The sequence below is a fragment of the Callospermophilus lateralis genome, chromosome 18, assembly GCF_048772815.1.
Source record: "Callospermophilus lateralis isolate mCalLat2 chromosome 18, mCalLat2.hap1, whole genome shotgun sequence".
Classification (NCBI taxonomy): Eukaryota; Metazoa; Chordata; class Mammalia; order Rodentia; family Sciuridae; genus Callospermophilus; species Callospermophilus lateralis.
Genome location: NC_135322.1, coordinates 11957366 through 11980558, shown reverse-complemented (window position 1 = coordinate 11980558; position 23193 = coordinate 11957366). Strand labels below are relative to the sequence as shown.

Sequence of the window (23193 nt, the reverse complement as noted above, 5' to 3'; positions counted from 1 at the left end):
TTATTGATGAAAAATTACAGTAATATCTAATACAGTGCTGAATACATGCAGTGGAAAAAAATTTAAGAATTGTTGAACATTTTCTCATTAATTTATAATAGCTTTGGGTTGGGGTTACAGCTCAGTGGTAAAGTGCTTGCTTAGAATGAGTGAGGTCCTGGGTTTGATTCTCAGCACCACATAAAAACAAATAAATGAAATAAAGATTAAATTTAAAAAAAAATTATAATAGCTTTATTGAGCTATAACACACATGCCATAAAAGCCACCTATTTTAAGTGTCTGACTCAATGGTTTTAGGTATACATAGAATTGTACACCACTACTAACATCCATTTTAAAAGTTTTATCAACTCCACAAGAAACTCTATATTCATTAGCAGTCACTCTCCCATTTCCCCCCAAATCCCATAATCCTAGAAAATCGCTAGTGTTTTCTGTCATATATATTTGCCTATTCTGGAAATATTAATCACATATAATTGAATCATATTAATCACATTAATCATATAATCTAATATAATTGTGAGAGGTTCTTGTGGTCCATCTGGTGGGTCCAGGTAGTCACAAGGTCCTTTCTTTGTGAGAGAGGGAGGCAGGACAGACAGAAGGAGCCAGAGGTGTGGGGCAGAAGCAGAGCAGAGAGCCTTCAGGGGCCACTTGCTTTCTTCAAAGACGGAGTCGGGCCCACAGGCCAGGGAAGCAGGCAGCAGCTACAAGCTGGAAAAGGTGAGGAAACTGACTCCTGTGGAGCCTCCAGAAGAATGCAGCTCATGGCCACCTTGGTATCTGCTGTTCGGAGCCACTGCGTGAGAGCCAGTCTGTGGCAGCAGCACCAGGAAACCAAGGCGACAGAAGTCACCGTGTGTGATCTGATGCTGTGTTCATGCAGAGGAGCCTCACTAGAGCTGAGTCATGGTGGACACTCCAAGGGTCTCTTCCTACTTCTCATCTCAGCACAGACCACTGTGAGGCATCAGGAGAGCGTCCCTGAACTTTAGTACATTGACCTCTTAATATCCAGAAAAGTGATGGCCTGATCCAAGTGAACCTACAGGAAAACGTCACCCTTCCCAGTCTTCAGGGAAGGAGTCAGCGCTGTGGCCCAGGTGTGTGGAGGAGGCTGCAGTGGACATCCTGGGCCCCAGGTCAGGGAGGAGACCCTCTGTCCCATCACCATGGAGCCTGGAGAGCCCCATGTGGGGAGCCCTGAGCCTCTGCCCTGGGTGCTGGAGTGTGGAGAGGAGGCTGGTCCCAGAGAGACCAGGCAGGGCAGAGGGGAAGGTGATGGGAGGGCAGGGCTGGAGCCTCGGGCAGTGCCTGAGGCCCTTGTTCAGGGCTGAGTCTGGGTCTGGCCCTGTCCCCTGATTACTCTGACAGTCCCATGTCCCAGCAGAGGTGAAGATGTCCTGAGTACTGGCCTTTGAGTGGGAAAGAAATCAGTGGCCACAGCTAGCCACCATGGGTCCCTGGAATGTGAGGGCCACTGAGTGCTCTGCTGGCTGCAGGGCCTTGGGACCCTCCTCCTTCCCTGTGGACAGACCCGACCTTTGCCCTGGCTCCACCTCCCAGCTCCTGTCTCCCAGGAAGAGAAACCCTGTGGGAACAACTTAGAGACCACGATTCCCCTGCATGACACAGGAGAGAGCTGACCTGGAACTTGAGGGGAGTGTCTGCCAAGAGACGTTCCCACAAGAACCAAAAGGACGGAAGAGGGTCTTTATTCAGTGCCTTTCCAGATGACCCACAGGGGCCCTTCCCTCTCCCTGAAGCCCCTGCTCCTGGGCACAGGCAGCCTGTTCTGGCCATTCAGAGCCCAGGGCAGCCTGCTCCAGGGCTCAGGCGCCACCATCTAGTGGGACCCTCCCTCAGCCCATATGGAGCATTGTCTGGTGGGAACTAAGAATCCACATGAGCTTGGCTATGGACCCAGCAGTAGATGTCCACGTCAGGGTTTAGTAATTCCTGAAAAAAACAGGAGTCCTCTGACCCTGTGTCCTGAGAACAGGGATCAGAGACTCCTAGGCCCTGGCCCCCCTGGAACTGCTCTGTGCCTGCTCCTGGCTGGGCTCAGTGGCTCCTGTTCCCAGGCCCCCCCTCCCCTGCTCACCACCCTGATCCTGTTTTGGCTGCTGTTTCCTGGAAATCTCGGGAAGGTGTGGAGAGGGGGCAGCTCCTGGGTCCCCGCTGGACTGTGGGCCAGGATCTTCATCACCCACACTCACCTGGTAGATGGGAACAGCATCTCTGAGGCTGGGGACAAGGGCCTGGGCAGGGGAGGGAGAGTGGACATCAGTGTCAGTGAGGGACAATCATCAAGGCTGAGACTCCAGTGAGCAGGTGCTGGATGGTACCTGGAATGTTCTGGTCTCTGACTGTCATGTTTCTTGTCAGGTCAGCGGCAGTGACTTAGAACAAAGCAGCCCGCGGAGGAAAGAAACATCAATCATGCCTGTCAATCAGCAGAACCCCTGGCCAATCCTGGATCTCAGCCAGCTCCCCAGACCAACTCCAGCGGGAGACAAGGGATCCTAAAAATCCCTTTTCCTGTTCCAAGCCCTTCCCTTCCTGCCGTGAGCCCTGTAAAATCCCAGTCCAGTGGAGTTCCCACACGGTTTCTCCTCAGCCCCTCCTCCTGTCCACTCTGTCGGTCTGATGGAGTTCCGTCTGGGAGTGAGTCTCAATAAAGCCTTGTTTGGTGGCCTTTTTAAATCTGCCTCCTTTGGTTGCTGCCCGCCTTGCCCGATCTTACATTTCTCACCACTAAAACACTCAGGGTCACTCCAGGTGACCTGGGCTGCATGAAATAATCACACAGAGACAGAGATACCTTTTCCTTTGGGTTCTGTGATGGCTCCTCTGACCTTAGGGGTCTGTGGGAAGAGAGAGAGCAAAGAGCACGTGCTGAACCCTTTTACTGGGAAGAAGCCATTCAAATGAGGCAAGGGGTCAGGTTTCAGGGGTTGAGTCTAGCTTCCTGACATCTGCTGTCAGCAGGTTGACTGACATCTAGGAAGACCATACCCAAAGGCAGAGCAAGAGAAGGGGACACAAAAAGGGAGTTTCCATGGAACATTCTATCCCAAACAGGGCAAAGGGGTAGGATTACAAAAGAATAGGTGAGTGTTGCTCAACCCAGGGTTATGCCTACTCAGAAGACTGGCTTTGCTATCCAAGTGGGGTGGGGAGTGAGGGGAGACCGAGTCATGAGTCACTACTGCATCAGAGTACGATGACCTTTGGATCACAGTGGTGCATCAGGACTGGAAGGCGTGGTAACTGAGTGCAGCTCCCCACATCTGACAGGCCAGAGCTTACTTCCCTGTGTCTGCTTTAGTCCCTTCTTCTCAGGAGTTACCAGCTCTGGGTCCTGAGCACCAGCCTCCACTTCTGGACAGACACCCCAGTTTCTGTCCAGACTCTGCTCCCCCCATCATTAACCCAGGACCACTGACAGATGCTCCCAGCATCCACTCTGCACCTGGTAGCCTCTAGGACTCCCCTGAGTCAGGAAAGCAGGGTGGGCTCAGGACAGTTATGAGTGGCCAAGCCACTGACCAGGGCCAGACTAACCTTGTCCTGGTCCAACATGAGAGGGGGTGTTTGTTTTGTGTTGGGGGTGAGATTGCCCCTGCCCTGAGCCTGCACAGCTGGGTCCCCTGTATGGAGGGTTGTTGGGGGTCTTGCCAGGGAGGTGGAGCTGGGGGCAGAGAATCAGCAGGAGGTGTGAGGAGGGCTGGGCCCCTGCTGCAGGAGGGGCTGAGGGTCCTCAGTTTTCAGAGTATCAGGGCAGACAACATGTCCTGGGAGAGACCATGTAGCCCTTTTAGTGGTCCAGGGAGTCAAGGAGCCTGAGGAGGTGAGCAGATGCCACCGGTGTAGATTGGCTTGGCCAGGTGGGTCCCCAGTCTTGAGTGTTTGATGACAGGGCTCTTCGAAGCCCCAGGAAAAGAATCCGACCCTGGAGGAGTGGTTGAGTGCAAGAGTGGATACTGTAGGGGCAGGCCTAGGGGCTCCCAGCCACCTGTGGGCTGAAGGGGCACTGACCAGGTGTTGATGCTGGGGTGTGGTGGCCTCTGAGGCCAAGCTAGACACTGGCCCTAGGAAAGGTCAGGGTGCCTGGGCACCCGCCTCCCCTGACCACCTCCTTACAGACCCAGGTCTTCCCTGTGGACGTTTCCCTGCTCTCTGCCCTCCTAGATCTACACAGCACCTGGCCTCACCTGCAGATCTCCCTCTGGCCTGGCCTCCTGCCCTCTAGAGAGGAAGCTCCAGGAGGCAGAGACTAGTCTGACCCTTGTTGTGGCCTAGGGCCTGGACCAGGCTCAGCCTCCTGTGGACAAATTATGGTGGTCCTGTCCCTGAGAGTGGCCAAGCCACTGGCCAGAGCCAGACTAACCTTATCCTGGTCCAACATGAAAGGGGGTGTTTGTGCTGGGTTGGGATTGAAAGTGCCTCTACCCTGAGCCAGCACAGCTGGGTCCCCTGTATGGAGGGTTGTTGGGGGTCTTGCCAGGGAGGTGAAGCAGTGTCCCTGCCCTGAGCATCCAGGTGTCTGTGCCAATGTCTGAGGCTGGTGGCTGCAGACAGTGTCCACTGCTCAAGTTGCCTTTCTGTTTGGAGAGTGGCCCTGACAGAGCTGTTAACACCGATTTTCAAAATACAATGTCCCCTGGTGAGTAACTTGGGGAAGAGAACCCCTGAGCTTTCCATCCCCCTCATCAACTCCAGGTCACTGAGAGTTTCCTGTTGGTGAGCTTCTGTCTTCTGTGTTCTGTTCCCATCAGGTTCCCAGTGAAGTCCTGTGTCCTCTGTGAGGGTCGTGTCCTCCCAGGGGGCAGCAGCAAGACTGTGCTCCACCTCCCACCCTCCTCAGGGAACTGTCCCCTCTTACCTGCCAGCAGGACCCCCTGCCAGGGGATGCCCCCTCTGCAGGGACAGGCTGAGGCGGGCTGCATGGTCCCTGCTGCTCTGTCCCCTCTGTGGAAGGAGCTCAGAGACCCGCTGGGAAGCCGAGGTCCAGGCCAGTCAGCCCTGCTGCCCTGCTCCTCTCTGAGCTCAGCCTCCTCCCAGGGCAGGAGCACTTTCCTGGGTCACAGGGCTGGGGGCGGGGTCTCTGTTGAGGAACCTCTCTGTCCCCTCCCTCTCAGTCCTGCCTCCTGTCCTTCTGCTTTCCCTGTTGGTTTCACTACTGCATGCCACACCCTGAGGAGCAAGGCAGGTGGGGACGCTGTCCCCTGAGAGAAGTGGCTCACCCAGCACTGGCCTCAGCTGTGACCTGGCCTCAGGGCTCTCAGCACCACCCAGGGAGCCCCTGGTGTCTCCAGCTTGGCCTCTGAGTGGCTATCTCAGGACTTCATAAGCTTTCTATTCTGGGAGGGGAGGACTGTGGTAGTGCACGTAGGTGACCGTAGGCTCTGTGGTCCTCAGGGAGTGATTTTAAAGAGACCCTCCCTCTCCATTTTTTTGGTAGAGCTGTGACTCGGGCCTGCCCATGCCTTCTTCGGGTGGCCTCTGTCCTCTATCTAGTGATTCTCCTGTGGTCACCCTGACTTTTTCTATGGGTGATGCCAGGAGGTAAGGGCTTCCTCAGAGACCTCTGGTAGCTCAGGGTCCTCACAGGCCCAGGAAGGAGTGGGGGTGGGAGCCGAGCAGGTTCGTGGGAGATACCCTGGTCTATTGGGGATGGAAATCAGGCCTCATTTCCACCTCCTGAGCCAAAGCCTGGTCCAAATGTCAGAATCCATTTGCTGAGTGTTGATTGTGAGTCCCACGTCGCCCCCTGGAGGTCATGAGGAGACCTGTGGCCAGTGTCAGGGACTGTAGCAGCCATGCTGCCCAGGGTCCAAATGGTGAGAGCTGGCCCTGACCCTGGTCACAGGTAGCTCTGACCTATAGGCTGCAGGGTGGGTCCTATTCACTGAGGGTCCCCAGCATTCCTGTCCAACACAGGGTGAGTCTAGTGAGAGGATGGGAGTTGTCCTGGGGACTCCTGCTCCAGAGTCGGGAGAACTGTGCACCAGGGGCTGGGCAGCCTCAGGAGGGGCATCTGTTCCTGAGCCTTCAAAGGAAGGGCCTCAGGAAGTGTCTCTTGAGGCTTTAGGGTGTAAGCACTGGCTTTGTGAGCAGGGTCTGAAATTGGCTGGTTTGTTTTTTGTCTTTAAATCTTTGGATCTTAGCCCAAAGGGCCTGCGGGGTTTTCATGTGAGTATTTTGAAGATTATTTGGCCAGATGCATGACACAGCCTCTCATCCCAGATGTTCAGGAGGCAGAGGCAGGAGGATCGCTAGTTTGAGGCCACCCTGGGCAACTTAGTGAGACCTTGTCTCAAAATAAAAAATGAAAGTCCAGTGGTAAAGTGCCCCTGGGGTCAAGCCCTAGTCCCGATACCTCTCTCTCTCTCTCTCTCTCTCTCTCTCTCTCTCTCTCTCTCACACACACACACACACACACACACACACCAAAAAAAAAAAAAATCTGAGCAGAATGGGTGTATTTTATACATCTCTCCTGAAGACTTTTTGTTGGGAAATATTTATAACAAAAATGTACTATATTAACCCTTTTATTTTTTTTTATAATTTTTTTTAAAGAGAGTGAGGGGGGGGAGAGAGAGAGAGAGAGAGAGAGAGAGAGAGAGAGAGAGAGAGAGAATTTTTAATATTTATTTTTTAGTTCTCGGCGGACACAACATCTTTGTATGTGGTGCTGAGGATCGAACCCAGGCCGCACGCACACCAGGCGAGCGCGTTACCGCTTGAGCCTCATCCCCAGCCCCTATTAACCCTTTTAAATGTGCAAATACATGCCACAATTCCATTCAAATATATAACAACTACTACTATTTCCAGGATTTTTTCATTACCTGCACTAAAACTCTACCCAATAAGCAATCAATTCTCAGGAACCCTAGCCTCATGTAACCCTGAATCTATTTCCTGTCTCTATGAATTTGCCTATTCCAGATATTTCATATAAATGAAATTATACAACCACATACCATTTTTCTTCTTGTTTAGTCATGTTTTCAGGTTTACCTAGATTGTAATGTGCATCAGAACTTTATTTTTCATGGATAATTAATAATCCAACATATTTGTGAGCCATGTTTATTTATGCGTTCCTCTGTTGATGGACACAGGGTTGTTTCCACACCCGCCTGTTGTGAAGAATGGTGTGGCGAGCCTTAGCCTGCAGGGAGCTATTGGAGTCCCTGTTTCCCATCCTGTGGGCACGTGCCCAGCTGTGGGAGTGCTGGGTGGATGGGCTTCTGCCTAGCTCTGGCAGGAAGTGCCCAAGTGTTCTCCACAGCACTTCAGAGTCCCTGGGCTAATGTAGGAAGGTGTGGAGTCATTGTGATTTTGTCAGATGTCATTGTGATTTTGATTTGTTTCTATAGTGACTAATGACACTCAGCATCTTGTCATGTGCTTATTGGCCACTGGAACATCTATCCAAGCTCTTTGCCGTCCCCCTTCTTTTTTACTACCGGGGATTGTTTTGAGGGGCACTGTACCTCTGAGCTACACCCGCAACCCTTTACATGTATTTATTTATTTTTCTTTTGAGACAATTGCCCAGGCTGGCTTCAAACTTGTGAATCTTGTGTCTGACTCCTGAGATTACAGATGCCCAATACGTGGCTCCTTGGCCTCTTTTAAACTTAGGCTATGCTTTGGTTACAGATTTGTATTTGTTCTTTATATATTCTAGCATGAAACCCATATCACATATATGATTTGTAAATAATTTGTTCCATTCTGTCATTTCAAATTTTTAACTTATTCCCTTGTTATTTTATTAGTAATTTTGTTTCAAGCCTATGGGTCAATACTTATTTACAAAAACAAGTTCAGTCTTTTATGGTAAATACTTTTAGACTTTTATTTTATTTTTTTAAAAGTTGTTTGTGGTGCTGGGGATGGATCCTAGCGTCTTGTGCATGTGAGGTAAGCACTCTGCCAACTGAGCTATATCCCCAGCCCACTTTTAGGGTTTTAAATATTAAATTCATTGTCACATTTGAACGTCTTTACAAGTGAGGATCCATTGCCCTCTGCCTCCTGCTTCCTGGAAGGAGCTGTTGAGGTGGGTCTGTTGGGGATTCTTCTCCCCCTGCTCGGCCTCTCCCTCTCTCTCTCTTTCCAGAAGCAGAGGATTTTGTGTCCTGGGCATTTTTCTTTCTCTCCCAACAGCTCAGAGGACTGGGGCAGCTTATCTTCCTGCAGTTGTTCTTCTCTGTGCAGAGTTTCTGCTAAACCTGCTCTTCTTGGAGTTGCTGCTACTCTGTCCCTCGAGCACATGGACAAGCTGGTCACTGTCACTAAAGCAGTTGTGTTGGCAGAGTTTGTGCAAAACCTTTAGAGTTCTGAATACTAAGCCTGAGAGGAGTGCCAGCCGCTGTCCTTACTTTCACAGATTCTGATCCCACGTTACCACCAAATCATGATGAGGATTTCCCTGTCCAAACACAAGAGTGGACATTCTGATGTACTCGTGACATTCTTGGAATGGAGACAATTTCAGACATGGTCTTCCTGTATCATTAGTTTTGCTCCATGGAAGTCCTTCCCAGTGTCTCTCCTATGGCATACATTTGGGGGTACCCAGTTGCATAACCCTCATAATGTAGTGGGGCAGCTGCTCTCACAGCTGGATGTGGCCCCAAGGAGCTCACTGGGACCAGGCAGTGCCCAACTGACGTGAGCATAGGTGGCTGCTTTCCAATGGGGGTTCAACTTCCAGAAGTTCCCAGTACCTGTGAGCAGAGTCAGAGGCAAAGAAGGTAGGACTCTAGCGAGAATTGGAATTGTAGGAAAAAAGACAAAAAAGAGTGTGAGTCTCTCCACATCCAGCCCCTCAGCCACCAGTCAGGGACCCTGTGGACACAGAGATAGTCCAGGCTCAAGGAAAGCCCTGGGGAGTGCCTAGCTGCAGTGGGTGGCACTGTTGGCCCTGGAGTGGGTAGGAGCTGCATTTAGTAATGTAACAATTTCAGAGAGGAAGAGCATAGTCATTTCCACCAGAACACAACATTATGGATGGTATGTGAGCAGGAAAGCCTCCCTCCGATCACCTTAAAAATGAGCACTTGTAAGGAAAATAGTGCCATTATTGGTACTGTGATGCGTGTTCTGTTCTTCTAGAAGCCTGTGAATGCACATTTTGCAATTGTCTCTTAAGGAGCTGGGAGAGCTGTCCACACGATGTGGATTTAAGTGACTGTGCTGTCCATGTAGCTGCCATATATTCATGTGGCTCACCCCTCTGCACAGCAATCAGGTGCTCTGTGTCCATGTCCACTGGTGACCCCTGCACACAGTGGAAGGAGGCTCACACTCCCCCAAGAGCTGGAAAGTGTCTTGGTTCCCCTTCATCCCACCACCCAGAATGGTCCAAATTCTGCAGGTCACAATGTTGGGACCCCAGGTGGAAGTCTGTTCAGGGTCATATGAAGGGAACAGTCCCTGAGAATGTGTCCCTTCAGATCACATGCAGAGGGCACCTTGGGCCTGTGATGATGTCAAGATGAGTGAGAGGAGCAGAGGTCAGGAACAAGGACATTGAATCCAAGAGTGGACAACAGAATCGCCCAGAGCCTGAGAGGTGACAGGTGAATGGTGAGGACCCTAAAGGTTCCCCTGTCACCTGCCCCCTGAAGAAGAGCAGCGAAGGCCCCTGTGGTTCCGAGTGGGCCCAGGGTTGGGGCAGCAGAGTGCTGCAGGCCCAGGGGGTGGCGTGAGACCCCAGCTCTGTCCAGCCACTTGGTCTGTTTGGGGTTAAGTCAACTTAATGAATGATCCGCAGTCTACAATTTTGCATATGAAGAGAAATTCCTGTGCTGTCTTTTTCTTCTTAGTAAGGCGTTTCTTCCTAACTTAGAACCGAGTTTGCCTTCTTTGCTTAGAGGCCTCCTGAGGTGGTGAGAGTGGCCCAGGGACTGTCCACTAGGTGTGGGCTCAGATCACGGGCTTCCTCTTCTCAGTGTGCACAGAGCTCCCCACGTCCATGATGTCATGGACCCCGCAGGTGTCACTGAGGTGTGGCTACAGACCCTTGGGAAGCCCACAGTGCTGTGGAGGTTCAGGCAGCCGTGTGGCCATCACCTAGAAACATGTCTTCTCCAGGGACTTCAAGTGATTGACAGTGACCAGCACCAGTCAGTCTCTGCCCCCTTACACTCAGGTCTCCTGCCAATTGGGGAGGATTTCATCCGCTGAGTAGTCACTGGAGGTTGGTGTAGACCAGTGAGTCTCAGCCAAGGGCCATGTTGCCATCCAGGGGACATCTGGCAGCGTTTGGAGACACTTTTGATAGTCGCAGGTGGAGGAGGGAGTTCTACTGAACTTAGGAGGTAGAATCCCAGATGGAGCTCAACACCCCACAGCACACAGCCCCCCAAGGATGACCAGCCCCAGTGTCAGTGGAGAGGAGAGGGGAGCCCTGCTCTGCGCCCTTCGTGACCTCCCCAGAGCCTCCCCTCACCCAGCTCCTTCTCACTCCTCTCCGTACCTCAGCCCCCTCCCCACTCCCCACGTTCGCCCCATCTCAGGCCCCTCCCCTTTCATCTTCAGTTTCATTCTCTGAAGGTGCCCCTTGCCCAAGGTTAGCCCTCACCTGCCCTCTCAGGGGACCCCTGTGCGCTTCTGGCAGAAAGTGACCACTAGAGGGCGTGCGCGCTCTTCCTGGAGCTAAGGTGAGCCTCTTTGTCCTCTGAGACCAGTGCAGCTGCCTTTCCTGCTCTAGCCCCAGTCCTGCAGATTATCCGAGGAGGAAATCCCTGGGACAGGCACCAGAGACTCCAGGGAAGAAGCTCCTACAGGAGGCGGACAACGTGAACTGGTGAACCTGGAACCAACGCGGGAACCATCGCCAGTGCCCAGGTTAATGGGGAGGGGGAGGGTCCCAGACTTAGTGGCTGGACACTCAGGGCCCTGATGCGTGGCCACTGGGGGAAATGGCTGTAAGCCTGTGTCCCTAAAGGCTGTGTCACCTAAGATTTGTGTAAATAGGTGTCAGCAGGGCTGCTGTGGAACATTCTAGACTAGAACTTCTACAATGGGAGATGGGTCTTCCCAGGTATGTTCACTTGGAAGAATCAGGAGGGATGTGACAGTCACCAAAATTGATGAAGGTGCCTGAGGGAGCAGAAGGTATCTGGACCTCATTGTCACCCCTGAGTGGGGACCAGGGTGTGTGGTCCTGCCCACTAACCTCAGCAGGAGCCATTGCTGGTTGTCTGTAGGGGACTGGGCTTCCCACCACCCCCTTGCAGGGCAGAGGAGGATCTGGAACCTTCTCCTAGAGTCAGACAGTGGAGGAAGCAGGTGAGTTAGGAGATGAGGTGGGAGCTCTTGGTTGATGGGCAGCCAGGAGGTGCCCAGGCTCTGAGTGCTGCAGCTGACAGTGGTCAGAGTGGTCCTCTGGGAATCCAGCCTTGTCCCTGCAAATGTTCATGAACTTCCCACCTCTGTGCTCCTCAGTTCCCTTCCTGAGCTCCTAGCTACAGCCACCCTCACAGCTGAGACCCTTTGTCCCCATCTCACTGTGCAGCTCTGTGTGGCTGCCCACCTCTCTACTAACCCCAAGGTCTTCTGAGTGGCTGTCCTTACACCCCTGTCCCCACCAGAGTAAATGGCCAGCTGAAGGCAGAGTCCTTCTTCCTGGTAGGTTGTGAAACTGGCACTGGGGCCCCTGAGTCCTGATTATCAGTGAGTTCCCAGGAGGTGGCAGCAGCTGAGCAGAGCTGGGGAGCCAGGGACTGGGGTGGGTGGGACCCAGGAATGACTGATCTTGCTAGTGCAGATGGCAGGTGGCTTGTGCTGTGGGAACAGGGAATTTAATGGGAAATGAGGTGTTTTCTTATTTCTTAGTTTTGGGGGTTTGGAGCTGCAGGTGCCCCTGAATGTCCCTGTCAACCTCAGTGCTATGCATGCACAGCACAGACTTCAGATTCCACACTCTGATGCAGGTTGGTACTGGGAGCACCATCAGCCTGGCCCAGGGACCCTCTGCATGTGCAGCTGTGCAGACAGCTGTGCTCTCTGTTGGGAATAGTGCTCCTTCCTCCCTGGGGGTCAGAACTTGGGTCTGTGTTGCCCAACCCTCCCAGCAGACCCGCACGTCTCCCCCTCTCAGTCCTCACAGAGGTCCATGAGCTGACTGCCCAGGGGCATTGTACCTGTCATTTGCTGTGTGCTTCTGATACCTTCCTGGCACAAGATACTGCAGGTACCCTGAGGGGAGGGTGTGTGTGTGTGTGTGTGCGTGTGTGTGTGTGTGTGTGTGTGTGTGTTTGGCCCCTGCACAGGAGTGTGCCATCAGTGTGTGGGAATTTTAAAATCATTCAAAATACATTTGTTTTTTTTTTCAAAATGTCAACAGTTTTTAGTAAGCAAATAAATATAGTTATTTATGTATATTTATTAATCAAATAATATAATTGATACAGAAATATTTTAAAATTAATTTTGATAAGCTTAATAGAAATAATTTGGTTTTTCAAAGTTAAAAAATGTTTGAGTGTTCCACATGCAAGGATTCAAGGAGCAGGACTCGTACTTAGAATGAATGGTGGTTCCTGCGGTAGGTGGACTCGTGTTCTGCACTGCCCATTCCTTCTCTGCCTTTTGCCACTGAGCACACTGTTCCATCTATTGGGAGTGTGTTCCCCTTCCTCCTATTCTGGGCTTGGCCATGAGACTTGCTGAGGCTGATGGGCTCCCGGGAGAGATGATCATGCCCCTCCTGTGGGCTGAGCCTGTGTTTTCCCCTAGTGCCCCATGAGTCTGGCAGATCAGAGAAGGGCAAAGACAGGTTTCATCTCTGAAACAGAAAGTCCAAGCCTCAGGGACCTGCATCCTGAAGAACAGGCAGGCGCTGCTCCCCCTTGTCCTCGTCTCCCGAGAAAAGAGCAACAGCCTCCCCTGGACACAGGCTTCAGGATGTGCTGACGCTGCAGGGCCTGGTCCCCAGGTCTGGATCCAGGGTGACTAGGCTGGGTCTTCTGCACAGGGATGGATCTGGCAGTCATCATGGGAAACTGAGGTTGGCACCTCCTGTCATACATGGAAGAGCAGGCCTCATCCCCTGTCTCCAGTCCTGGGGACCAGGGATATTCCTGATGCATCTCTCAGACATGTGAATTAGGAGGTGGAGGTGGGAGCAATTGGTAATGGACAGCCAGGAGCACACAGCACTCAGAGGCTCAGCTTCTCCTGTCACATCTCATAGAGGACATGGCCGCTCTAGGGCTGTTCAGGGGCACTTGGAGGAGGACCAGGGAGTGGTCTGGGCAGGGAGAGGGGAATGGGCACACAGGTCCAGCTGAACAAAGATGTCTCCTCTTGGTCAGCAACCCCAGAATATGCCCCGAGAGGGCCCTGGAGCCCCACTTTTCTCAGAGTCCACTGTCCCCATGGTCCTCTCTGGGGAGAGGGCAGCTTCTTTGACTGGCTTCTCCCATTCTGGCTTCTGTGCTTTCCTCAGGCCCAGGACGTGCCCTTCACCAGGACTCTCTCGCCCAGCCTCCCCTCCCACCAAGCACATCCCACGGTCCCCTCCCAGCACCACAATCAGGTGACCACACACACACTCCCCAGAGTCCCCCTTGCATGTGATCAGAGTCCTGAGTGCTCAGGGGGCCTGAGGGACACATAAGAGCTCAGCTCAAGGGGCCTACCTGCTCGTCATCAGTCACCTGCCTAGGTGAGAGTGCTGGGGTGTTCATCTCTGGGGGTCCTGAGTCCTGTCACCAGCCCGCCATGGGCTGTGTGCGTGAGCTATGTGCATTTGAGCGTCTGAGGGGACTGGCCTGACGTTACTGCCTGATTGAGCTGTGGACGTATGTGTGCCTTTTCTCTCGCTCTGCCTGGGATCCCACACAGCACCTGAGGTGGGTGTGGCTTTCCAAGATGTCAGTCAATCTGCTGACCACAAGACATCACCAAGCAAGACTGCACCCTTCGAAACCCAATCCCTTGCCTTATGTAGATGGAACTTTCTCGAATGTCTTTTCCCCAATAAATAGACGGTTTTGGGTGTGCTCTCCTCTTGCTCCTTCCAGCACTGAAGCTGACCCTTGGGGTCGCTGAGCCATCCTGCCTTAGAAACTTATGTTCATGTGCTGCGTGGTTTCTTCGCCATTTTCATAGTTATTGATCCAGCAGCTCCTTTGAACCCAGCTCATATCGCCAGCCTGGCCAGTTGGTGACATTCTCCCTTCCCTTGAGCCCCCTTTAGCCATCTCAACGGGGTGGGACCCATTCCTATGCTCCCGACAGAGAAACTGAAGTGGTCATATGCTCCCTGTTGACAGGTGTGGAGGGAGGGCATGGAGGTCACCAGACTGGCCATGTGGTTGAGGATCTGAAGCCTGGGGAGTAAAGAGTGTCTACCTACCATTCAGGGCAGGGAACATAGAGGCAGCTTCATATCAACTGGAGCTCAAGGGTACAAGTTCCCGGAACCCTTGTGGGGAGAGAGATCCCAGAGGGAGAGCCCTGGGCCCTAGGGAGGACTGAGGCTGGGCCCTCTGTGGATTACTTGTGGTCCCTCTATCTTAGTGAGTGAAGACACTTCCTTTTTTTTTTTTTTTTTGGCACCAGGGATTGAACCCAGAGGCGCTCAACCACTGAGCCACATCCTCAGCCCTTTTTAATGTCTTTTTATTTAGAGACAGGGTCTCACTGAGTTGCTGAGAGCCTCACTAAATTGCTGAGGCTGGTTTTGAACTCATTCCTCCTGCCTCAGCCTCCTGAGCTGCTGGGATTACAGGTGTTAACCACCACACCCAGCTCAGTGCAGGTCTTGATAGGATTTTCCATTTTATTGTCCTGACTATTCACAATAGTTTTATAAAAGCAAGAGAGTTATAACCATTGTTTTTTATAAGGAGAACATTTTTATTTCTGATTTAATTCATAGCAGGGGATAAAGCTAGTTTAAGAGGGCCACTCCTGGTGGAACTGGCGGGGTTGGAGGCCTCACACTGATACTCCCCGGCATCCTCCTGTCTGACGGGGTCTATGCTGAGGGTCCTGTGGTCCGGGGACAGCTGCATCCTGTCTGTGAGCTGCAGAGTCTGGCTATTGAGGATCCATGTGATGGAGATTCCAGGGTCACCTGAGAGGCAGCTCATGGCCACAGGGCCCTCTTCTGTGATGCTGACATTGCTGGCCAGGATGGAAGGCTTTGTCACAGACTCTGTGAGTAAACTGAGGAGAGGACCCACTGATAGTGGGCCTGTGGCCTGTGGCCTGGGCCAGGCTCTTTGCTCAGAGACCTCAGCCAGCTCTGGTGCCCACAGTGAGCTGTGTAAGGTTGGCCAGACAGTGGCCCTGACCCTCTGCAGAGGTTGAGTGTCTTTGTTCAGGTGATTATCTGTAAGGAGAGGGCAGCCCCTCCTTCTGATCCCAGATCAACCAGGGTGACTCATGTCTGGACCCCTGAACATCTTTGTAGAATCTGCACCAGGACCCTCTTCTCAGTCCATGTGCCCAGCAACCTCATCATCAGGTAGAATTCTTTCCCTATAAACTCCTGTTTGACCTTTTTGTGATTTTCTCAGGTCCTGTTCCTTATTTGAATTGGGGTGTATTTTGAGGAGATCCGGTTTGGCAGCCCTATCCTTTCTCTGGGGCCAGGAAAGTTTTACATGAAATACAATGGCATTTACTTTTTCTAAAATCATCTGTTCGAGAACAAAGATGGCCCAGAATAGTCTCATGACTGCAGAGTTGGAGAAGTTCCAATCTAAAGGATTTCTCCACCTAAGAGGACTTTGACTTCCTGGCCTGTGGATTGAATGTCACAATGAAGGAACTCTTTAGTGGGAAATCGTCATGGTTTGAACAAAAGATTGGCACTCTTAGGAAGAGAGGGAAATCACCTTCATGTAATGAAGGCCACATGTGAAAATCTCACATACTACTCAGTGGGGAAATACTGAGAGTCTGGACACTAAGACCAGGAACAAGAAAAGGCTGTCCCTTGTGTTTCACCACTTCTCTTCAGTGTAACTGTGGCACAATTAGACAAAGAAAACAAAGCCATTTTAATTTATGGGAAGAAAATAATCTTTGTACACAGGTCACTTAATGTAGGTGGGGTTTGGGCATCTCTGCTCTGCAGACCACAGAGAGAAGATTGCCTTGTGGTACCTTTGGTTCCTGCAAAGGCGTCTTTCCACTTGAGCTGGCCTCTCTCACTTCCCACCAACCCGAGTCCTCAAGAACCAGGCAGGAGTGGGTATCCTGGGCAGATGCAGGAGGATCTGAGGGCTCAGAGGATGTGGGGCTGCCGGGGCTGTGTCTGGGAGAAGCACAGAGTTTCTGACATGTGACTTTAGTTGCAGTATTTGGTCATGGACAGACCTGGCACAGGAAGTCAGAGCCCCTGCACCTCCTGATCCTCACTGACTGGCTGCCTACCTGGCCTTGAATCGTGGTGCTGAGTCCCTCCAACTGCACAGACTCCCCTGTGTAGCCTTTTCAAAGCTGCCCTAGAGGTGGGTCATGATGGAGACCGGGAGTTAAAGGAGAAATAGCACATGGGACACCAGGCACAGGTCTGGAAGTCTGGTAAATACCAAGGCCACAGGACCTTGAGCAGGGGCAGTTCTACCCAGGTTTTGAATAGTGGCTGACCCATGAAAAATAGAGCAGACTCCAAGGAATGTTCTAGAAAGAGAGAGGGGGCAGGCAGGCAACACTGGCTGGCTTTGGAGCAGAACCATGTTCTCTGTCCTTGGTCTTTAATGTCCCTTCTCTCATTGCAGAATATTGTGGGGCTGCCAATGCCTCACCAGGGTGATTTTTCCTGCTTGGGGAGAATAAGCCACTTGAGAAAATAAACTGTGAAGTAAAGTGAAGAAATAGAAGCAAAGTTTAAAAATAGGTTTTAAAAGTAGAGTGCCTGATAGGATCTTCTAGTCCTTCTAGGAGCTGGAACAGAACTATTGAAAAATGGTTCTGATGATTTATTTAAGGGGGCACATCAAAGGCAGGGATAAGGTTTCAGGGTTGGAGTCTTGCTTCATGGTGTCTTGCAGTCAACAGGTTGATTGGCATCTTGGCATGCTACATCCACCTCTGAGAGGCTGTCTGGCTACAGCAGGTGACCCCATCTCTGGTGCTGTGTGGGACCTGGCAGAAGTGAACAGGACTCACATATATCTGGGTGATCTTACCAGCTGGATTGCCCCTGGAAGTTCCCAAATACCAGATTTTCCTGCTCAGTGGCCTTCCATGCCTATTTAGTCCACAGATGGCTCTCGACAGTGGAGGGCAGGTGAGAACCTTGTGGATCTTACCTGAAATATAGGTGAATGTTTTCAGACACAGAAGAATGAACCGATGGAAATCTGGCCCTGATGGGCCACATGTGTTTGTCAGATATGGGACAGAAATTTGAGGAGCAGCTAAATTTTTTTTTTCCATTTGTGAAAATCATTGTCAATACCCAAGGGTCTGACTTATTGGAAGGATATTTCTTTAGAAAATAGCAAAAGCTTCGAGGCCTGGGTCTTGGCCCCTGGGAGGAACATGGAATTTATACAATGGTCAGGAATTTGCATCCCGATCCTAGTCTCTGAAGGGATTGTGGATCATTGGCTCATTCCTATCTCCAGCAGCTATTGAAGTTGGTAACATTTGGACCTTGTGCTGAGTGCAGGGTGTAGAGTAGGCAGCGAGAAAATAAAGTTCTCTCCTTTATACCATAAAGCTGTGGTGGCCTATTAAGAAATGATCAAGAAAAGATCAAGGACTGGTCTTGGGGTCCATGGCCACCTAATAAGGGCTCAAGTGTGGAGGGGAGGATGGAGCTGTGGCTGCACCCAGACCTGGTATGACTCTGACCTACCAGTCTTGGTCTATGTGACTCTAATTTAGTAACTTGAGTCCTGTGCCCAAGTTTTCCCTCAATAAGGTAGGATAAATGATATTTGACTTCAGATTGTCTTTGAGTTGGCCTTAAAATATTCATAGCACCTGACTTAAATAGATAATAATAATAATAGATTTCATTTATTTCACAAATAAATGGAATCTATTATTATGAGATTCCAAGAAAGAGGGTTCCTATGCATGATCCTGCAAAAGAGCCTGTCAGGGCAACCGCTTGCCTCTGCTCATCCCCCTAGAGATGCTGACCTCTCCAGAGCGTCCCCTAAGTCCCCTAGGTCAGTCTTCTAGTGGCTGAGAAGACTCGACATTGCTTTTGCTCAGGTGTGGCTCTTGGGGCTGAGCCCTGGCTGGTAATCAGCTCAGTAATCCTGGGACTCTGTAAGATGTAAATGGTTGCTCCTCGTCAACTCTGTCCAGGAGGTCCTGGCCCCCGGAACTACGCTTCTCTGTGAGGGCCACAGGCAGCCCCTCAGGGGATTAACTCAGCACTGACTCAGTCTTTCTCAGAGCCATGTCCACGGGGAGAGGCCAGGGAGGCTGGACTGAGACTGAGCTTCACCTGCCGAGTCACCTGGCAGCCTGTCCATTCTGCATCGAGTGTCTGCAGGGTGGATTCAGAGAGAGGAATCCAATCTATTGAAGTTTGTCTCCACTGTGTGTGTCCTGCACTAAAAGCTCAAACCACAGCAAAGGCACACAACATAGAGGAAGAAGTAGGCCCGAACTGACAGTCTTGTGTGTGTGTGTGTGTGTGTATAGTGGACACCCCCAGGGGTCACAGAAAACCACTCACAGTATGCATAGAACTGTCCAGATGCTTCCATAGAGAGTCATTCACGATATACACAGATGTGTCCAGATGCTTTTTCAGCCTGAAGATCGCTACTTATGGTTTGCAGAGTGTAGAATCCCGTGTCCTCCAAGGTGACCTTCTGGAACAGCAGAGATCCATTGGGGTATACCGTCTCTCGACCACTGTAGGCAGGCCCTGGGATAATTCCTTGAGTGGCTGTTAGGTATATTGCGATTTGATGGCTGTCGATGCCCCTTTCCCCTTTGTACCAGGTGTAGCCTTTGACGTTCTCTGACACATTGTGGGCAAGTAGAAGAACATCGGTCCCTTCGGCAGCAGTGAAGGGCACAGATTCAATAGCAAGTTGGGCAGTGGTGGGCAGGTTCCAGAAGGTTAAAGGTGAGACCAGAACTGAGGGGAGAGAAATCCATCAGTTTTTGGTGGGAAAATGGAGCTCTGGGTCCTTAGCAGGTGTCTTCATCCCTCAGCCTCAGAACCTGGAGTGAGAGTGTGTGTGTGTGTGTGTGTGTGTGTGTGTGTATGTGTGTGTGTGTGTGTGTGTATCAAGGTCAGCAGTGTGACTCATTTCTTAAGCACCCCTGAACTTGTCATTTCCTTTGGAATGGTATTCCTGGGTGTCTGCAAGGCTGGCCCCTCAGTGCCTGCAGATCCCTGCTCACCCTCAGGCTGTCCTGGGCACCGGCCTCCCCTGACCATCTCCTTGCAGACCCTGGGTCTTCCCTTTTGACATTTCCCAGCTCTCTGCCCTGTGTGCCTCTTTTCAGCCTCTCCTCCATCTCTTTGCTGGCCTGTCTTCCTGCCCACTGGAAGGAGACGCCATGACACGGGGACTAATCTGATTTTGTTGTGGCCCTAGTGCCTGGAACAGGCTCAGACACCTAAGCAGTATCCCAGCCCTGAGTGTCCAGGTGTTTGCCAGTCTCTGAGGTTGGTGCCTACAGACAGTGTTCGTGCCCTGACACAGTTGTTAGTATCAATTTTCAAAATATATTGGCCAGTGATGATTGAATTGGGAAAGAATAATAGAACTTATTTTCCCCCTTCCTCAGTTCCGGGTGACAGAGTTTCCCGTTGCTGGGGCTTCTGTTCTGCTGTTTTGTTCTCTCTCCTCAGGCTCCAAACAGAAGCCCATGTCCCTGTGAGGTCCTCGTCCTCCCCAGGAGACCTGGGCCAGTCTCTGCTCCTGTCTCCCCCCTACTCCCAGGGAATCATCTCTTTACCTGCCAGCAGAAGCCCCTGCCAGGGGACATGTCCTCTGAGGGGAGAGGCTGAGGGGGGCTCCATGGTCTCTGCTGCCTGCTCTGTCCTCCCTGTGTGGGTTTCCAGACCTGTTCCCAAGCAGGCTGCTCAGGCCACTCAGCTCTGCTGTCCTCTCTGGCTGAGCCTCCTCCCAGGGCAGGAGCACTTCCCAGGGTCACATGGGCTGGGGGTGGGACTCTGTCTAGGAGGCCTCTCTGTCCCCTCCCTGGTGAAGGTGATCCCCCACTCACTGTCTTGACAGGGTCACGGTGAGGATGGATGCTGGCAAAGCCACGCTGGTTGGTGGGAAACCGATACCATGAGACCCTTTTTTATGTAATTGGGACTTTGCATTTTCATGCTTATGTTCCTGACAGGAGGCATGAGTATGTTAAATGCCAAACAAATTAAATTTCAGATGGCTAGAACACAACAGGTAGCTCATGCCTTGGAGGCTGTTCTACTACCCCTCAGCATATCAAGGACAAAGTAGAAGGCTGTTCTTCTATCTCAGTACATTGTGGACAAACCTGATAACGGACAACAATCATCCTTTGAAAGGTCATGAGAATTGTAGGCACCACATTGATTGTATCAACTAGAACCCAAGCCCATATTTCCGGCCTCTTAGAAAATCTAATCATGATGCTTATTTTACAAAGTTCACCACGTGTAGTCTCATTTTTGATTAAGGAAAGTTATATTATACACTTAGGAAAGTTAAAACATATAAAGATATATTCTTCTCTTTTTATTAACCCTTTCTTACTTTGCATAGGGATATATGATGAGCATAGTTAATATTGGTGGAAAGTGGACTGATGTTTAGAACTTACTTTCTATTGAGAAAGATTATAAAGATATGAGAACTAGTGCACCTTGACTGAGGAACAAAGAAATTCTTTGAGAAAGCAGCTCAACCAGTTTTATGAGAATAAATTTAGGAATTAATTAAAACAGCTTTATAAGACACAGTTTTAGAATAATGTTAGAAATATTATTTTATTTAGATTCTTAAGTTTAGAAATTCTTAAGTTTGTAGTTGTATAGGTTTCTGATATGTTTTAAGAATGATTTATAAACTTTAGGATGTTTTAAGTATAAGACTTAAGGGAACTTTTTTAGATGGCAATTTTAGATTAGAAATAAAGTACAAGTGTGCTTTAGGTTAATGATTGGTTAGGAGACTTAGAGTCTGGTTACGTAGTTTGGCATGAGTTAATAAGAAAATAACATATCTTGGGAAAAATAGTAAATCTTGGGAAAATCTGAAAAATGTAAATTAGGGATGTATTTTATTAGTGATTCTGTACTTTTAATAATTACATAACTGAAGGTCATATCCTGGAAAAATGTAAATTAATGTTACATTTTTTGTACCCCCCATCATGGTTAAGGAAATGTCATGTCTTGGCAAAGTTTTAAATTATATAATCAATGACGTATTCTGAATCTATAATGATGAGAAAAATTGTAATAAAAGATGACCCAGAGAAAGCTGCATTAGCTCTCTCTCTCTCTCTGGAGATTGCTCCAACGGAACGACTCCTGTCTCATCTTTTCGCCAACGCCACTCATCCTTCAGGACTCCCTGGACCCCTTTCAGTGTTGCCTCTTCAAGTGTCAGTACCCCAGACCCCAGACCACACTTGAAGAAGCAAGGCTGATGGAGACCTTGTTCCCTGAGAGAAACCCTGGCTCAACCTGACCTGACCTCTGCTGTGCCATGGCCTTGGGGCTGTGAACACCACACAGGGGACCCCTAATGGTGGTTGATTTTTCTCTGTGACACAGAAAAAAACCTATTTGCTTATGTCCATCTTTGCAGTTCTAGTTGATACAATCAATGTGGTGCCTACAATTCTCTTATGTCACTTCAAGACTTACTATAAAGCTATAATAATCAAGAGAGTGTGACACTGGTATAAAAATTATCAAAAGGGTCAATGGAACAGAATAGAGTCCACACATAGATCCACATGTGGCTAAGTCCCCCTCTCTGGTCGTCACCAGGAGGGCCCATTCTAACGACCGGAGAGGGGGGCTTAGCCACATGTGGATCTATGTGTGGACTCTATTCTGTTCCATTGACCCTTTTGATAATTTTTATACCAGTGTCACACTCTCTTGATTATTATAGCTTTATAGTAAGTCTTGAAGTGACATAATTTAGTCTTCCAAATTATCTGTTATTTCGGAGTTGTCTTGGTATGTGGGTCCTTTGTATTGCCAGGTGAATGTTATAATTAGCTTGTCAATTCCTTTCTTTATTTTTAAAGGCTCCTGGGACATGGATAGGGATTGCATCAAATCTATAGACCAATTTGGGGACTATTGGCATCTCAGTGTTAGGGGACAGACAGATGAGGAGGATGGTGGATGGTGGTTCTTTGCCACACAGGGAGGACAGAGCAGGCAGCATGGAGCCCCCTCAGCCTCTCCCCTCAGAGGACATGTCCCCTGGCAGGGGCTTCTGCTGGCAGGTAAAGAGATGATTCCCTGGGAGTAGGGGGAAGACAGGAGCAGAGACTGGCCCAGGTCTCCTGGGGAGGACGAGGACCTCACAGGGACGCGGGGCTTCTGTTTGGAGCCTGAGGAGAGAGAACAAAACAGCAGAACAGAAGCCCCAGCAACGGGAAACTCTGTCACCCGGAACTGAGGAAGGGGGAAAATAAGTTCTATTATTCTTTCCCAATTCAGTCATCACTGGCCAATACATTTTGAAAATTGATACTAACAACTGTGTCAGGGCACGAACACTGTCTGTAGGCACCAACCTCAGGGCATAGTTCTATAAATTGGGCCCACTCTGCTGACCCCCACACGCTTTCTTTTCCCAGAAGCAATTTCCCTGCAGCCCTGCCTAAGTGGACAGGCTGTGCCACATTCCTCAGCAAGCTACCTGCTGTCTGCTGGAGAAACGCAGGCCTGAAAAAATGTCCACAAGAGGAACCCAAGTTACACTGCAGGGGGAGATTTTTGTGACCCTTTCCACAGACCAGATGCCCAGATTCAGGGAGATAAGGATAATTCCTCTTAATCATGAAATCTGTAAGATTCATGATTAAGAATCCAATTAGAACTGGTCAGCATGGGCCTCGGTGACCTAGCGTTGTTATGACAATGGGGACTTGAAAGTCTGATGTCATCTTGATGTCAGACACTTGAGGTGAACATGGGCGGGACTCTATGGGATCCCCCATAAAACTGGAGGCACCTTGTCCCTCTCCTCC

At 50.4% G+C, this 23193-nt stretch overlaps 1 protein-coding gene and 1 long non-coding RNA gene across 5 annotated transcripts; both read right to left on the bottom strand.

Moving 5' to 3' along the window:
* Positions 1-211: 211 nt before the first annotated feature.
* On the bottom strand, positions 212-5072 carry LOC143383407 (uncharacterized). Of its 4 annotated transcripts, XR_013089144.2 has the most exons (3): positions 4895-5072; positions 2831-2873; positions 212-2408 (listed from the first exon to the last, which is right to left on the bottom strand). It is a non-coding gene; the product is annotated as an uncharacterized LOC143383407 (long non-coding RNA). The 4 variants fall into 4 exon arrangements; XR_013089143.2 differs by having other exon boundaries at positions 212-3961; XR_013089142.2 differs by having other exon boundaries at positions 212-2873.
* Positions 5073-14915: 9843 nt separating this feature from the next.
* On the bottom strand, positions 14916-20005 carry LOC143383158 (cell adhesion molecule CEACAM21-like). Its single transcript, XM_076837512.1, has 3 exons — positions 19942-20005; positions 18746-19111; positions 14916-15205 (listed from the first exon to the last, which is right to left on the bottom strand). Exons 1-3 carry the CDS (start codon positions 20003-20005, stop codon positions 14916-14918), a joined length of 720 nt encoding a protein of 239 aa, XP_076693627.1.
* Positions 20006-23193: the final 3188 nt, after the last annotated feature.